Source organism: Odocoileus virginianus, chromosome X, assembly GCF_023699985.2.
Source record: "Odocoileus virginianus isolate 20LAN1187 ecotype Illinois chromosome X, Ovbor_1.2, whole genome shotgun sequence".
NCBI lineage: Eukaryota > Metazoa > Chordata > Mammalia > Artiodactyla > Cervidae > Odocoileus > Odocoileus virginianus.
In genome coordinates, this window is record NC_069708.1 from 26,285,958 (window position 1) to 26,304,008 (window position 18,051).

Below are 18,051 nucleotides of genomic sequence, written 5' to 3' on the forward strand. Positions count from 1 at the left end.
GCTCTTGAAGGTTAGTTGGAATTGTTAGTTGTTCTATAAGGCCAAGTTCCTCTGCCCAAGCTGAGCCAAAGCGGCAACCAGGAGAAGTGGGCTTTAGAAATGCTAATAGCCAGCGTAACTGGCAGGCAGGAACAATAGAGGAGGGCGCCTTGAATGGGGCGGCCCAGCCTGGGAGCGGGGCTCCCCACGTGGGAGCAGAGTGAGGGAAGGGGTAGAGGGGTGGCTGTTCCCAGCAAAGGAGATCGGAGACTGGGCTAATTGGAAGGGGCTGGAGCTGCCAGGGGAGGAAAAAGGGAGGGGATTACCTGCAGGTCGGCGGCCCACGGGGGCGGGACTCTCAGGAGAGGAGAGGGGATGGGGGTACAGGAGCCCGGGGCCGGGGCCTAGTGTGCAGACCCACTGAGTTGGAACCCCAGAGATACAGGGTCGGGGAGCTGGGGCCTGGGGGTGGAGATGGAGCCGGGAGATTCTGAGTTGTGCAACTCCAGGCCCAAACCTGGGCTGGAGGTAGGGAAGATGGGATAGCTAGTTTCTAAAGCCAGCTTGGATCCTGACCTCCTTGGGTGACTTGGGGATGAGCCTCCCTAGTGCCAGGACTCTATGAGGGAAGTCTCTGTGTGTGTGTGTGTGTGTGTGTGTGTGTGTGTGTGTGTGATGGCCTGGCTGAGGGGAGGCAGGAGCTGAGTCTGTAACCTTCTCGTTTTTCCCCTCCTCCTCCCCTCCATGTCTTCCCTCTCTTCCACTCCCCGAGTCCTCTCCCTTTGCCCTCCCCTCCCCCTGCACCATGAAGGCTGTTTTTGTTCCTCCTCCTGGCCTAGCCCCCCGAGGTGTGCAAACAGGAAGGACTTCTCCCCGGGCAGTGAGTAAGGAGGGAAAAATGAGGTGTTGAAAAGATGACAAGTCGCCCTGTCAGAGCTCACCTTGGCAGGGAACAGGCGGCAGGGGCTGGCGGGTGGTGGGAGGGGGGTCCACCCTGGAAGCCAGCCGACATGTGCCCAGAGCCAGGCAAGCTGATCCTCAACAAGCAGGCACTGTGTATGCGTTTGTTTGGCTTAGAAAAGCACCCCCCCACACACGCCATTCCCACCATCAAAGATTCCTTCCTTTCCTTCCCAGTAGGAAGAGTAAAGGCCGCTGGGCCAGAAGTTTAGAGTGTGATTGAAGGGGGTGGGGCAATGGGAGGGGGCTGGGCAAAGGCCCAAATCCCTCTTCGAAGTTCGGAGCCTTGCATCCTACAGCCTCCTGGACATCCCCTGGCATGTCTCAAAGGCACCTCAAAGTCAACATCCTAAACTGAATTTATCAATGCCATTCTCTCCACCCCTGCATTCTGTCCCTCCTATAGGGTTCTTATCTTAGTAAATGACCTCATCATCCAGTCACCCAAAAGCCTAAATCTTGGGAGTCATCCAAGACTTCCACATACCCCCCAATTGGATCAGTTTCCTAATCTGGTCAGTTTTCCCTCTTATCTCTTGAATCTGTCTCTACTTTCACTCCCCATGGCCACCACTCTCTCATTCATTCATTCATTCACTCATTGAGCAACGATTTCGTAAGCGTCTACCATGTGCCATGCACTGTGCTATAGCCATTGACTATTCAGCTGTGAACAAATCTGACTGACTCGTGCTCCCATGGAGTTTTGTGCCTGACATGTCTAAGTTCACTGCAGTAGGATGAGGCTCCCTGGATGAACCAGTTTCCAAAACTCTTCCCACCGAGCAGAACAATTAAGAGCAATGCCTGGGTTTGATTAATGGCTCTACCACTCATAGCTGTGAGACCTCAGGCAAATCACTTAATCTGTCTGTGCTTTGGTTTTCTCACATGGAAAATGGGAGTAATGATAGCACCTACCTTGTAGGGCTACTATGAGGATTGATACCCATTTTTTATGTATTTTAATATTTATATATATATATATATATTTAAAGTGCAAGCACAGTGTTCTATTAGTATGGTTGATTTTATTATTTAAAGTATGGAGTGAAGCAGGACCTGATGATAAACCAAATTATCGGAGTCCAGAGGGAGGCCTGCCTGGGAGGCAGTGGGTGCTTGCAAAGGTCCTGCCAAGAAGTCCGCATAGGAAATCTAGCACAGTCCTGATTAGCTAGCAGAGGCCTGGCATAATAAATCCAGGTGAAGAATCCAGAAATCCAATGGGTAGGAGGCAAAGGGTGGTAGATTTGTTACTATCAGTAAGGTTTGGGTACCAGCCCCAGCTCTGCCATTTCCTAGCTGTGTGACCTTGAGCAAGTCATTTTCCTGATTGAGCCTTAGTTTCCTAAGGATAGCAGTTAATAGGTTTTGAAAGCTTAATATTCATCAGGCACTGTTTTCAGCACTTTTAACTGCCCCTCAAAGGGAGCTACTATTATAGAACTCTCATTTCACTGATGAGAAAACTGAGGCATGGACAGGTTAAGGCACTGGCCCAAGATCACAGAGTAAGTGAAATGCACACCTGGAACCTGAAAGCAGGTATCTTTGAGACTGGTGATCGGTGCACCTCCTTTGCAGAGCTGTTGTGAAAAGTGTGCAATATATTGAATACTTCTGGAAGTATTTGGTAGCAGGTTGGCAGGCTGCCCAGGGAGGACTGTCTCTAAGCTGTGGGCTCCAGCTGCTGGGCTGAGGCAGGAGGAAGCCTGAGCCTTGAAATCTAATAGGACTAAAGCAATACCTGAGCCTAGGGGATGGGCTAGAATCCCCTGCAGAATCAGGGCTCAAGGTTAAACCTGGACTGGAGGCCAAGGGGACTCAAACCGCTGAAACTGTTGAGGGCAGAGATGGTCTTGGTCTCTCTGCACGCCCCAGTGTTCCACAAAAGGAAGTGCTTAGTAAATATAGGAAGGAAATGCCTCTTCTAGAGGGTCTCCTATATATGGCCACCACACTAGTCTGTCATGATCTCTTCACAGTGGTCCCATGAGGTTGTCCCATTTTACTGGTGGAAAAAACTGAAGCCCAGAGTGGTGAAGTGACTCACTCAAGGACCAGACCTAACAAGTAGTTTTAAATGCAGAGAAGAGAAAAAATAAAAACAGAAAAGACAAAGCCCCAGCCCCCCACCCATGGCCGTGAAGGAAGGTCCTTTTTAACACTCTAATGATACACTTTGGTGACCACCGGCCTTACCCCTCTACCTGCCTACAGCCAATGAAAGAAGCTTTACTTCTGTAGAACCCACACAGGATCAGGATTGGGGGTCCATCAGATATGCAGGTATATGGTCCACGCTTTCAATAAGAGCCCAAACAAAGAAGCTCCCACCCTCGTTAGCCTGAACCTGTCACTCTGGGACCCCTTCACTTAGGGACAAAGAGACCAGTGGGAACTTCCGACTCCCACAGACCCAGAAGAGCTTCACTCTTAGCCGGGAGGACTCTGGGCAAGCCTCAGGCTTTTCTTTCCCAGTGCCCAGCCTGTGAGGGAGGAGTCAGTGCAGCAACCGTGCCTAATCAGGCAGGGCCCCAGGACACAGAAGCTCCTTCATCCAGGCCTGAGGAGGGGTCAGGCCAGGGCTCAGGGAGGGGCCGGGGCAGACACAGAGCCCATCCAGCTGGGACCAGCCCACATTCCTCAGCGGGCCTGGACGGGGTGGGCACGCTCAACAGGAAGCCAAGCCCTTCACGAGAGGGGCTCAGCCGCCATCTGTGCATACAGACAGTGGTTAGCAAAGGGCCTCGGCCAGCAGAGTCAATTGCACAGAAAAAAAAATAGCAAACATTTTGCTTCCTCCTCCTCCCCCATCTCGCCGCACTCTGCTTCCAAAGGGAATGTTGGACTCCTGCTAAGTATTTTTCTCCAGACCAGGGCCAGGCATCCGGAGTCAGCCTTGCTCAGTTGCTGAAGAGAGAATGATGTATGTGGGGGCATTCTTTCTACCCAGGGAGTAGTGGCTTTTCTTCTGAGCCCCAGGCTCCTGCAGCTCCAGCAAAAAAAAAAAGAAGAGCCAGAAGAAATGATAACAACCAATAACAACCATCACCGTATGCTTATATAGTGTAGTGTATTCTGTCCATCTGTTATTTCCTTTGCTCATTCCAGCCACCCTATGAGATAGGGATTCTTTTGTCCCATTTTATAAATAAGCAAACCAAGGCTGAGAAAGGGTGTGTGCCTTGCTCACCACTTACAGTGAATTAGCATGAAAATTGTTTCTGACGAAGGCCTGACTCCAAGCGCCCTGGTCTCTCCTAGCCTGAACTGGCCTCCATCAGGAAGAGCCAGCTTTGAGAGGCTTGAGTCAGTGTTCTAGGAACATTCCAGTTTTGTTTTTTCCTTTTTGCTCTGATCACCTGCTAGCTGAAGAGAATTTGAGAAATGCCCTCAAAAGGGAAAGAAAATTAAAATTACCTGTAATCTTACCACTGTTAGCTAACATGATGGCTGAGGTAGATTTCCTGATAGTTCCTCTGTTACGCACATATACAATCTGGACATCTCTTTTACATACCTGAGATGTTAGTGGACATGGTTTAGGTGCTGGGCCACCCTCCAGCCCCACACCGTGTCCTCAGCTGAACTTGCGGTTCTTCTCTCGATAAGACTTGCTTACATTGAAGTTTCTGGTTCCTGAGGGGGCCATGCACACACACCTTGCTATGTCATGCCCCTGACTTTGTTCATTCAGTTGCCTTCACCAGAGGTCTCTGCCCTCCTGCCTCCCTCCCTCTTTTCTCCCTATTGTCCATCCATACAAGGGTTTAAAAATATCAAATTAACAAAAACTCCAAAGGGACAAAGGGCATACAGTAAAGGATGGGGCTCCTCGCCCCTAACCTCAGTGCCTGTTTCTTGTGTATCTTTCCAGAGACAGTCTATGTACAGGAAAGCACTGACATGTGTGTATCCTCTGTGAAACATGCCTGGTAACTGTACCTACTTCTATGACTCACTTTTAACTTCTTGGTTTTGGGATACTGACACTGCAATAGCTGTAGGTCTGCCTCATGCTGTCTAGCAAAGCATCTGATAGCTGTGCCATAATTTATTTAACCAGGCCCCTAGTGATGGACATTGACATACTTTCTGGTTTCTTGCTACTACAAACAATGCAACAATAAATATCCTTATACAAACAACCTTGTGCTTTTGCTTATGGAGGAGAAATTCTACTAGTGGAGCTGCTGGATCAGAAAGCATGAGGATTTTAAATGTTAATATGTTTCACTAAAGTGAAAGTGTTCAGTCGTGTCCTACTCTTTGTGGCCCCATGGACTGTAGCCCCCCTGGCTCCTCTGTCCATGGGATTCTCCAGGCAAGAACACTGGAGTGGGTTGCCATTCCCTTTTCCAGGGGATCTTCCCAACCCAGGGATCAAACTCAGGTCTCCTGCATTGCAGGCAGATTCTTTACCATCTGAGCCACCAGGGAAGCCCATATTTCACTAAAGAGGCTTTCAAACAAACCGATTGATACTCCCACCAATAGACGACACTGGAAAGGGCCCATCCTAACCTCCTTCCCTCCTCTCTTCACCTGCTTAATCCCTATTCATGCTTTCAGAGTGGTTTCATCCAGGATGCCTAGAAGGACCAGTGCCCCCTGCCCAGGACAGCCAGCACAGCTCTTTGCCTCCATGGGATGACTCTTGCCGGTCACCCCATGTTTGCCTCCACACAGTGCTTTGCATGGTAGACTGTAAGCCTCTCTTTACATATCTGTTTCCCAGCCTAGACTATGAGCTTTTTGAGGGAAGGGCTAAGCTTTAGCCTTGGGCCTGCTTCCTCTAGGTCCCTGGACATCTGTCTTCATGTGTTTGGTGCTCAGTCCCTACCTTCCTTTAGACTGGCTCCCAGGCCCTGCTTAGGCCATATTCCTCCAATTCTCTGTAAGCGGTTCCTGTCTCCCAGTCCTTAGCTGCTGTGGAAATACTCCTCTACAATCTGGGTCTTGTTTCTCCTCTTCCTCCCACCGAAAAGCCTAGTGTCCTCCTGTCTGGGTGCCCCCAGGTTTCTCTTGCCTGATCCCTCACTGAGCTGTTGGGAGGCTGACAGCCTGGATTGCCTGTGGCCAGCAGCCCTGAATGGGGTCAAACTGGAACCAGGCTGGACTTTTATGCTGAGGACAAGACCCCTACCTGCTCCTCACCACATTGAGACCGGGCCAGGCACAGAAAAGACATCCCCGCCACGCACACGTACTCCTGCTCTCCCTTCTGAACCTCGGTCTCCTGATGGTTCATCTCCTGAGGTTGACGGGAGGGTCCAGGGACATCACTGAATGTCAAAAGGTCTGGGGAAATCTTATCCAAATGGCAGGGATTATAAAGCCTCACTAACATTCTCCATCCCTCTTTGGGATAGCGAGGTCCAAAGGGCAGAAATAGTATAAGAGGCATGCAGGGGTCAGCAGAAACCTACAGGAAAGTCTCATTCTGCAGATGTCAATGCCAAGGCAGGCTGAAAGTATTGCTCAAGGGTCCCAGAACCTGGCTTGCTCCATACCAGGGCAAACAGAAAATAGGACAAAGGGTATAAGGAGTGGCCAAGGGGATGAAGGAGGGGGTGGGGCCTGGCGAGGCTGTGGGTGGGGAGGGGGCTGAAGCCAGGTCACATGCACCTGGGGGTCAGCTCCCTGAGACACCTCCCTTGTTCTCTGAACATAGTCCCTACTCTGAGCCTACCTTGGGGGTGGGACTCATTCATCCTGTCAGCAAAGGTTTCTGGTACTGAGTGCCAGGACTATGGAAATGAGTCAGACACAGAGAACTCCTGACCACGAGGACTCACAGGGAGAGAATGCATAGAGGAAAGGAGCTAGAGCTATCAAAAAAATAATCTTTTCAGGAACTGGCACGTGAACAGGGCTTGTTAGAGAGTAGATGGAATGGACAGGACTGGGAAGGACATTTCAAGTCAGAGATCCAGATACAAATGAATTAATAGAAGGATCTAGCTGGAACAGAGAGTGAGAGAAGGTCGTACCTTAGAACAAGGTAAAGCCTTATGATGGCTCAGCAGTAGCACCAGTTGTGGGGACCACCTCAGGAAGCTGAGGTGCTCTCTTGCAAGATGAAGTGGTTTCTGCTCCAAATCAGTGACTAAAATGGGAGGCTATTTATTTCACATCCAGGAAACCAAGATGTCCAATGTGACGGGTGGCACCTTCGATGAATACACCAAATAACTTACCCTCAAAAATAACTGCTTTGTGTGTCGTGGTCCCCAAAGCCTACTGTTCTAGAACCACAGCAGGAAGTGTCAATAAGGGGTTCACTGACCTGTAAACAAGGGCTTCCTGGGTGGCTTAGTGGTAAAGAATCTACCTGCCAAGCAGGAGATGAGCATTCAGTCTCTGGGTTGGGAAGATCTCCTGGAGAAGGAAATGGCAACCCACTGCAGTATTCTTGCCTGGAGAACCCCAAGGACAGAGGAGCCTGGAGGACTACAGTCCATGGGGTCACAAAAATTCAGACATGATTACTGACTCAAGAACAGCAGCAGCAGCACTGTAAATTGAAATCACCTGATCCTTGGTCATTTGGGGTATCTTGTATGACTAGGAAAACAGGCCCAAAAGTGGGCTATGGTGTTGGTAAGTGTGCCATTTGAGGTTCTTAGTTACAAACAACAGAAACCAACTTTAGTTAATTTGAGCAGAATGGTTTTATTGGAGAGATATGGGGCAACCTGGGGAACTGTCAGAGAGGATAGAGGGTTAGAAACTGGCAGGAACAAGGGAAATGGGCAACCAAGGGCAGGGCCAATCCTGTCCCCTGGGCCACCACCACCCTCAGCACCACAGCAGCGCAGGAGCAAATGCTTCAAGATCTGGGCTCCTCTGCTTTCATCCCTCCAAACAGGCATAAAGGTCTTTTGTGCTGCAACTGAGGTGTCAGCTTACACTGTGTGGGCCCTGGGCCTGGGTCTCGGCCTTGTTGGTGTCTCCAGTTGGGAGAGTCTCACCTCTGGCATGACCTTCCACAGTGACAGGCTCCTCAGACAGGCCCTGGGGAGAGGTCCCTTTCCATGGATGTACCAAGGCTGACTAAGGGAAATTGGGGCTGCTGCTCCACAAGGAGCAGGGAGGAAGGCAACCAGGACCTAAGGGGGTTCTTAACACATCTCCTTGTGTGATGCCAGTCAGGGCACCACAAAGGTTAATGTTAGGCCAACTACCACAACCCCACCCAATGGGGGCCCCCAGGGTCGCAGACTTCTGAGACACCATGACAGCTGAGGTGCTGGCTGAAGGCCAAGGGGGAACACAGAATGACTGGGAGATGAAGTTATAAATAGCAGCTTGGCCAGCTGCAGGAAAAAAGGACTGTGGCTTTCACCACAGGTTTCCATGCTTGCAGTGAGAGAAAAATCCTTTATTTTTTATCAATTGAAAACTTTTTTGGTTTGACTTATTTTGTTAACAGTCATGGAAAAACACTGACACAGAAAAAAATATCAAGCAGATTAACTTTTAAAAAAAAGCCCTATTCCTTACTACTTTCTTCCAAGCCCCTTTTCCTCCCCAGAGGCAACCACTGCCATCAGTTAGGTTTGCAGCCTTCCAGACACTTTTATGCATTTTCATATATAGTTTGGTTTTGTAAGGTTTTATTTTATCAATACATCAAGATTGTACATATTGCTCCATGATATGCTTTTTTTACTTAACATTATGTCTTGGAGATCTTTCCATATCAGTGCATACCATTTTTAACTGCTGCATAGTATTAACTCCATACAACTAAAATATCTAATTTGCTCTCAGGGACATGCATCACTTTACATTTTGAAACCAAGCTACTCCCCAAACTGCCCTGAAAAGGCTGCTATTGTTACATTCACACCCACAGCACAAGTGCTGCCATTTCTTCTCTTTGTAGCCCAAACTAGATATTATCATGAAGAAAAACTATCACTTTCTGATGGACATAATCAGTTTCATTGTTGCGTTAATTTACACAGCACTGATTGCCAGTGAGGTTGATCACTAGCAATAGCCAAGCTGTTGATGCTGAAAACAGCTCTCCAACTGTTGGGAGGAGTTTAAATTAGTACAATCACTTAGGAGAGCAGTTTGGCAATATCTAGTTAGAATGAAGATGCTCTAACCCTAAGATGCCCAAATTTTACCTCCATGTACTTACCCCTAAAGAAATTCACACATACGTACAGAGGAACATCTTTTAATTATGTTCACTGTTGCAAAACACTGGGAAGAAACTAAATGTCCACCAATGAGAGAATAGATAAATAACTGTGGTAAGTGTACAATGGAATATTTAGCATACAGCAGTTAAAAGGCAAGTATCAAAATGACTAAATCTCAGAAACAATGTTGAGTGAAAAAAATAAAGCTGCAAAATGATACATTTTAGCAATTATGTCCATTTAAAAAACTCTGTATTGGTTATGGAGATACATACACACATATACATATATATGTACACAAATACACATGCACGCACACACTTCAAAAATGGTAGACAAGAAGTAAACACAGCATTTCCTGGATAGTGCTTACCTCTGTGGAAGAAGGTAAAAATAACAGGTGAAGTTCTTCACCTGTACCTGAAAATGTATATTCATTGGAGAGAGAGAGAGATATCTGAAGCCAATATGGCCAAAGGTTCAAACCTGTTCATTTTATGTGGGTGGGTACCTCTGTTTTTCATAGTACTTGTCTGGCATATATTTCTCTGTTGCTTTTGTGTCACTGTGTTAATGTATACAATCAGCATACAGTTTTAGTTTTTACCCATTCCCTCTGAGACTTGCTTTACTTTCTGAGACTTGCTATTTTCTAAAAGAAGATTTTAACTCCTTCACCTCTACAGTCTGTTTGGATATGTTCCTACCATCACTATTTTTACTATGCTTTTTCACTGTTTCTTTCCTTCTCATAGACTGACAGAATATTCTTTACTCAAACTTTGCCCCTTTAGTAGTTCAACAGCCATACACTTTACTCCTACTTTTAGAAATAATTACCCTTACTTTTGTTGTTGTTGGAGTCAGTATTTCCAATGAAACTAATTTTTTTCCCTAGTGGGAACACCAAAAAACCCTATTTTGGAGGCAAATGCAAGAGATCAATTATAAAGTCACTTAGTACCACGGTTTTAGACGAAACCAAACAATTCCACTATACCATGTAAAACCAAAAGGAGAACTTTAATAAGCTTTTACGGCACTGCAATTACAGGAACATTAACCCATAACATGCAACAGAAATGATGATGCCTCTTGGACAAATTTAACAGATAAACTTGACATTACAATCAACAGCAACATATTCTACTGAAAAAAAAAAAAATGCAACATTTCACTGCTCAGGTTAGAAAATGCATCTTCTTGCTGCAATCTCAAGTAGCACTTAGAAAATTTGGTTTTCCCTTTCTAACCTCTAAAACACAGTATGATTTTTTTTAATGCAATCATACACAATCATTTTCACACTGGAAATAATCACAAGGAATCAACAGGTGAAGATTAATCAACTGACTGATTTCACTGCAATGGTTAATTTGGAGAGGGCTCCTGCAGTATTGTGGATTTCAGATGGGGAAAATCATCAGACCAGGAGTAAAAAGCCTTGGTCTTAAAGTGGGGGAGGGAACATGCAGCGGCACACAGGGCAGGTGCCTGACTTCTGAAGCCAGATGGACACGCAAGGCTTGTGGAAATAGTGATGGCATGGAAGCTCTGTCGCCACCTCCCCCTTCGCATATTCACTGCAACAGATGGGGCAACACATCTCCTGCCCCACCGCACTGTGATCTTCCGTGATCAGGATCTCAGGAAGAGTGTCGATGCTCTCCTTGCTGGCTGGTGGATTGGCCACCTCCACATCCACCGCCAGAGACTCCAAGTGTGCCAGGGCAGTTTCCATTGCCTGGGCCAGGCGTTCTTCAAGTGCCATGTATGTGAGGAACTGAGGATCCACGTAGGAAATGGCTTCGGCTACCCCCAATCCATCCGCAAATCCATCGAAGAGGCTCCAATCCACTTCGAGGTCTTCACTGACACTGGAGTCATCTTCAAGGTTGTTGTTGCCATCCAGCATGAAGACACCAGGCTGCAGAAACTCCTGACCAGAATCATTATCCCCCTCACTGCTGCTCTCGTTTTCATTGTATTGGAGCCAAGGAACTTCTCCTTCTTCAGGGGATGCCCTTTCCTCTTCCTGGAGAGATGGCCCTCGAACTTCTTCAAGTTCATTGCTGCCACTGCTGCCAGCACTGGCACCAGCACTGGCATTCACTCTGGCTTGCTCGGCTTCAAGCTCTTCTTTTCCTGGCAGAGTCTCCCAGCTCTCACCGCTGGATGACAGATTTTGCTCCCGGCCATGATACTTGCGACGCAGAGCCGCAGTCCACTCTTTGTCACTGTCAGAGTCTTCTTCAAAGTATTTGTAGTAGTCATCGCTGTATGTCCAGAAGTCAGGGTCGGCCATGGTTCGTCGCCGTCTAGGCATCTTTTCGGGCTTCACTTGGTCACTCCTGGCTTCCCTCTTGTCTTCAGGGTACTTCGGCTCAGGGTAGCCACTTGAACCCTCACCTCTGCTCCTTCTTGCCAGGCCATCCAAGTGGCCTTCATCAGCGCTGGCAGTCTCCCTCCACCTGGAAGTGCTATGTGGCATATCATCATCATCATCGGTATCAAAAAAGATTTTTGGTTTCACGCAGTTGGGACTTGCCAGATTTCTAATTTTGGGCCTCACCACTGGTTCCTCTGCACTCTTTGGAGTGTTTTCCCCACCACAAATACTCACAGGAGCCCTGCTGGGACATGCAGGTAAATTTGGCTCCTGTCTCTCCCTCTCCAGGTTGTTGCTGTTTGTGACCACCTTGCCTTCAGCAGAAGACGGCTGAGAGGCCATGCTATTTGGCTGCAGGAACTCAGCTCTGCTAGCAGAGGACCGTGCTGCAGGGGCTGGGTCTAACTTCTCAAGCTCCTCTCTCACGTCATGGTTAAAACTAGAGAACTGAGAGGCCACCCCAGCCAAAGACCTTGCCCCCTTCTCCGGGTCATACAGCTTATCATCTTTAAACTTGCCAGTTTTCCCTCTCACTGGCACTCGCTCAACAGGCCCAGCCCCCTCCTCCTCACTATCATCTGCCCCAAAACAGTCAACATGTCCATAAGCCATTCCTCTTCTGCTCCCCGAAGCCCTGTACTCTCTGGGCGGGTACCTGGAGTAGTCCTCATTATCAGCATTCAGGCTGGTTCCTGAGCTCTCGCTGTCATCCCAATTACGACGAGTGGTGGAAAATGGTGATCGGCTCCTCTTGGTGGTTTGACCGGGGGCTGATCTGTGCATTGGGACTTTGGATGGCGTCTTTCTCTGGCTGGAAATCCTTTCTTGCTGGCTCGTAGATGGCCTGAAACTGACATAAGCATGCCTTCTTCCATACCTCCTGCCTGTATTGGACTGATACCCTCCTGCTGGCTTGGGCCAAATAGGCTTGCTAGATTCCTGACCCATTTGCTCTATTTAGGAGGGTTTCCAATATGGTTGGGGATTGAGTGGGAAGGCTCCTGCTCCCTGCACACACTTTGGAGATGGAAAGGTCAAATCAGTTCAGAATAAAGGAGCAGGGAGATTTATTTTCACTTCAGCAGGTAAAAAAATAAAAAAGAATAAGGGGCCTTTAAAATTAGTTTCACTTTCTTCTAAGGCCTGGAATAGCATTCAAGTGACCGTCAGGTGTAGACCTGGAACACATTTGTAATGTTGGCAAAATGCTTACAAAACTGGGTTTGTAGGAAAGCCAGACTTATGGGAGAATCTGATGGAAGATGGATGGTGACTGGACGTTCAGAAGGTGGGTGAAACACTGGAATTGTGCCAACATGGGAAGAGGAAAGATGGCTGTGGTTTTTTTTATGGGGTGCCTGCATTTTTCTGAGCCCTGTAGACATACAGAAGAAATGCAAATTGGAATAGAGTGGAAAATATAGATCACCATCACTATGTATGTGAGAGTGCCTAGTGTCTGTCAGGAGGAGCAGGACAGGTGGAAGGGGGACCAGCAATCATGAAGAGGAAAGATTCCTGTGTTTGTAGAGGGAAAGGGCTGGTGATGCACATGGGAAAAGGCATGACTGTTGGGCAAAATGAGACCCATTGTGAATGCGGGTATGAAAATGACAGGCATGGTGTGGCTTCAGAGGAGAGGGGCATGTGAACGTACGATAGAAAGAGAATATGCATGTGGTTCTGATGTGTGATGGCTGGAGCTCTAGGGAGGGATGCCTATGTTGATGTGTCTGTGGCAGGCCAGGAGTATAGAGGCATTGGATGGAGCGTCCTTCAGTTTGTGTGTATGTTCATCAAAATGGGAGGCAACAATAGAGAAGTGTCAGTGTGAACAAATGCATCAATGGGGAGACAGCACTGGAGAGGGACATGCATGTGGCAGGTGGGTGGGCACCAGCAATCAAAGAACATCTGTATTCATGGATGTGGCGACAGGAAGGGGGGATGTTCCAAGTTGGGATTTATGTGAATGTGTGTGTGTGTGCATGGCAGGGACCAGTGAAGGAGGCTGTCTCGACATATGTAGCAGACAGGGAGCACCTGAGAGGGGTATGTGAAAGAGCATGTGGGTGAGTATGCATGTAAATGGTGTAGAAAAAAGGAGCCAGCAATCCAAGGATATCCTTATGTGTGTCAGTGGCAGGCAAGGGGTAAGGCCTCACAGAGGGTGTGTGTGTGTGTATGTGTGTGTGTGTGTGTGTGTGTGTTGTGTTGTATGCTCACTAGAGCATGCAGAGGCACAGGGAGGAGGGGAGGTATGTTTGTGGAAGGTGGTGAGAGGCAGGAAAGGCACCGGAGGGTGGGAGGCTGTGTGTCTCAGTCATTCTGTGTCTCTCTCGGGGGAAGGCACTGGGGAGTGTGACAATGTCTGAGAGGGTGTCTGTGCATGTGTGTCCAAGCATGTGGGGGGGAGGGGACACTCAGGAACCTTGAGTATGGGGAGCAGTGGTGAGGCAGCTGCATTGGAAGGTTTTGGGCATGCGTGTGTGCGTGTGTGTGCGCACGCACGCGTGCGTCCGGGTGCACACACCCGTGTATGTGTGGGCATGTGCGTGTGTGTGTCCCGGTGCGTGCACGCAAGACACTAGGATGGGAGGGGGTCCGCAATGTCATAATGAGAGGGGGAAACGTTTATCAGCTCAAATGGTAGATCCAAATCAATGTGGCAGGGAAGGGGGAAAAAAGAAAGGGAGTGTGGGGATACAGCTATCCCTGGGAATGATTTGTTTTTCTGACAGCATTTCTTTTCCTGGAACAATATATTTGCCTAAAAACTTCATCCTTTACCATTCATTAAAACAACTGCAAAATGGGGAAAGAAAGACCACGAATCGCTCCACAGAGGAGCCAAGAGGGGAGGCAGGAGGAGAGGGGAGGACAAGCAGAGAGGGCCGCGACCACCACTCCCCTCTTGAACAGCGACTCAAGCCGCCCGAGCGGGGGCCGGGCCACACGTAAGGAGCCAGGGATGGAGGATGAGTCCTAAATCGGGTCAATGGAGGACACAGGCCTCCCTCTTTGGTCAGGTCCCGCGTCCGCCCCACCCCTTTCCGAGGGGTGAGCCCGAAAATCTGTTCGCTAGAGCCCCCCACCCCCACATCCTTACCCTGGTGCCCGGCCACTCGCCCTCATGCTTGGCCACTGGCCCCACCGTCATGTCTGAAAAGATTGAGGAAATAAAGTCTTTCACTCACCCAGTCGCGACCCCGCACGCTCTCGGGAAGAACAGATTTCTCGTACCTCCAACCGCCACGACCGCCAGAGCCGCTGCTCCCGGGGCTCCAGCTCCTCCCCCTCCAGACAGCAGTAGGGCAGGCGCGACTGCGGCGGCGGAAGTGATTGTGGCGTCGCGGCGGCCCGCCCCCTTGATGTGGCGGGGGCGGCAGCTGCTCTCAACAAATCAGGGTGGGCCCGAAAGCATTATTTCATTTGAAATGATGAAATCGTCAAGGATACCGAAAAGGACAGCGAAAAATGTAACCAACAGCCAGCTGTAACAAATGTTAAACATTTAGTCACATCCCCTTCTGTTCTGGGGTTTGCATGGTTGCTGTCCTTGCTGTCTGATATAAAGTGAAATCTGCAAATTCCTTCTGATTCATTCCGATGTGAAAGTAATCATATTAATGTACCCTATCCTATGTTCTGTATTATGGTTTGTAGTGGAAGTATCACTATATTTAGGGTTGCGGTCAACAGAAAATTTTTTAACCTGGTGGTTGAAGCAAACTGAACTGTTTATCATACAATTTGTTGCTGTTAATCGAGCTTCTCTATCCAGAAGAAATGATCAGTCATTGCAGCACAACATAGCTTCACATTCTTGTAATTGCATTGCCCTTTAAAATATTAGAGCTATGCCTTTTGGATTTACACAATTTTACCGAACTCCAAAGTCTTTTTTATATATTGCGCTTTACATGTATCTCTAATACTTGAATCAAATGTAAGACTTACCTTTGTTCATGACAATAGCAAAGCTTTGTTCTTTACTGGGAATAAAATGCATAATAGAAGAACAAGGAGTTTTAGGGGTAATAACAGAATAGAAATAGGATGTATAACTTTCAAACCATTGAAGAAATAGCATGTAGAACAAAGAAAAAAATTCATTCTTACAAAACGCAGAAATGGGATGAGAGGCAACAAGAAAGTATGTTAAAAAGGGAGGGGGGGCAGAAATAAATCCAGATATATCAGTATGTACTATGGGTTAATGTCTCCCATAAAAAATGTAAAAGCAAACTCTCAATTTAAGCTTTTAGTTTTCAGAAATCCAATTATATGCTGTTTATATGTTTCACCTAAGGCAGAAATAAGAATGGAAAATATATTTTTCAGTGAAATACCAGCAGAAAGAAGGGAAAGAAAAAGGTAGAGAAGGAAGGATGGGGGAGGGGAAAGAATAAATTTTAGAAAGGAGAAAAGAGAAGGAAAGAAGGAAGGAGACATGTAGCAATGTTAATATCAGAAAAATTAAGAACTCAAAGTAAAAAGCATTTAAAAAAATCATGTTGTTTCATTCACCAAGAAGACATAACCACAAAAATTTATACACCAAATAATGTAATTTTAAAATACATGCGGTAAATATTACTAGAAATATAGAAATCAGAAAGTCTGCAATTATAGTGGAAGACTTAACCACACTTATTTTGGTATAGATAGAGTGAATAGACTGCAAAATAAACAGAAGTATAGAGAGATTTCACAATCCAATTAATAAGCCTCATCTGATGTATATGTATTTTTGTACTCAAGAAATAATGTATTTTTGTTAAAATATTTAAAATATTTCAAACATAAAGTACAGAGAATAAAATGTACATTTGCCCACATGTACTTGCTACACAGACCAAGCATATTTTATTCTGTTTAGATCCTGAGATTTTTCTGTTTTTTAAACAAAAATTATGGTTGAATCTCTCACTTTATCCATTCATCTTACCTCTTTTTCCCAAAAAAGAACCATTTGGATGTCTCTTTCTTGTGCATGCTTTTTCTTTTTTTATATGTATGTATTTATTTCTTACCAATATATATTATTGTTTCATGTATTTTACATTATGTGAATAGCATAATAAATACATCCTTTGGAAACAAATTTTCATTTAATATTTTTTGGAAGTTAGCAATTTGATTCATTTAGATCTAGGTCATACATTTTAACTAATGAATACAATTGTATCAATTTTCCAATGTGATATTATGATAATATATCATTGTATGGACTTCTGTTACATGGATTATCTAATTTCTTTATCTTTTTGCCTGCTGATGAACTTGGATTGTTCCTGTTTTGTGCAATTATAAGTGAAGATTTAATGAACACCTTGGCTATGTCTCCTCATGCCCATATTGAAGAGTTTCTCTGAGGCAGTACTTTGCAACTGGGTAATGGGGTTTCTGATATATTGATTCCCTTAGCACTCTAGAAAGATGGGCCTGGCTTTATCCAGCTGCTGCCCTGGGGCTGTTCCCTCTGGCTAAGAGTAGGCTGTCTCTTCATTCCAGTGAGCTGGTAGAACTGTAGTAGCATTTTTAACATGCTCTGATGTGGAAAGGATTGGAAAAAGCTACTTTAGTGTATGTGTTTTGAAGTAGAATTTCTGGGTCAAAGGATATGTAATAGTTAACTAATGCTGTGTAACAAATTGCCTCAAAACTTAGAAGTTTAAGACAACAGACAACTATTATATCACAGTTTCACAGGTCACAAACCTATACATGGCTTAGCTGGGTGCCTCTGGCTCTAAGTCTCTCATGAAGTTGCACTCAACTGTCATCTGGGCTGCAGTCGGATTCGCAGGGAAAATTGTTGTAGGAGGTCCACATCCAAGGTCTTTACATGGCTGTTGGAAGGCCTCAGAAGATCCACTGCCAAGCTCACTCATGTGGCTGCTGTCTGGCTTCAATTCCTTGTCATGTGGGCCTAGCCATAGGCTTCCTGAGTCTCCTCACAACCTGGCAGTTGGTGAAAGAGAGCCAGAGAGCAACTAAGATGGAAGATACAGTTCTTTTATGACTTAAGTCAAAAGTGACATCCCAAAACTTTTGCCATATCCTATTTGTTAAAAGTAAGCCAGAGAATTTGTCCACCTAAGATATCAAATTTGTAGGCATGGAATTGTTCATAATTAATGTCTTTATTATCCTTTTAGTGTCCACAGGACCAGTAGTGATGGCTCCTCTTTCATGTTTGATATTAGTACTTTTGTCTTCTCTCCCTTTTTCTTGGTCACCCTGGCTAGAGACTTACTAATTTTGTTGATCTTTTAAAAAAATCATCTTTTGGTTTAACTGATATTCTATATTGCTTTATTTTTTCAATTTCATTTATTTCTGCTACTTTATTATTTCTTTTCTTCTGCTTACTTTGGGTATAATATGCTCTCTTTTTGTAGTTTCTTAATGGTGGAAACTTACATTATTGATTTTAGATCTTTCTCTGTTTCTAATGTATGCTTTCAATATTATAAGTTTCTTTCTAAGCACTGCTTTTACTGTATCCCACAAATTTTGGTAAATTCTAGTTTAATTTTTATTTTTTTCAAA

General features: G+C 46.1%; 1 protein-coding gene across 3 annotated transcripts; it reads right to left on the minus strand.

Moving 5' to 3' along the window:
* Positions 1-10,108: 10,108 nt before the first annotated feature.
* PJA1 (praja ring finger ubiquitin ligase 1) lies at positions 10,109-14,831 on the minus strand. Of its 3 annotated transcripts, none has more exons than XM_020882996.2 (2): positions 14,691-14,831; positions 10,109-12,343 (listed from the first exon to the last, which is right to left on the minus strand). In XM_020882996.2, exon 2 carries the CDS (start codon positions 12,274-12,276, stop codon positions 10,555-10,557), a length of 1,722 nt encoding a protein of 573 aa, XP_020738655.1. In that variant the 5' UTR covers positions 12,277-12,343; positions 14,691-14,831; the 3' UTR covers positions 10,109-10,554. The 3 variants fall into 3 exon arrangements, with proteins under 3 accessions (XP_020738655.1, XP_020738656.1, XP_020738657.1); XM_020882997.2 differs by having other exon boundaries at positions 14,737-14,823; XM_020882998.2 differs by lacking the exon at positions 14,691-14,831 and having other exon boundaries at positions 10,109-11,584; positions 12,149-12,456.
* Between the last annotated feature and the right edge of the window lie 3,220 nt (positions 14,832-18,051).

Coding starts and splice junctions, on each gene's coding strand:
- PJA1 (XM_020882996.2), bottom strand. CDS start 12,276: ATGCACAGATCAGCCCCCGGTCAAACCACCAAGAGGAGCCGATCACCA.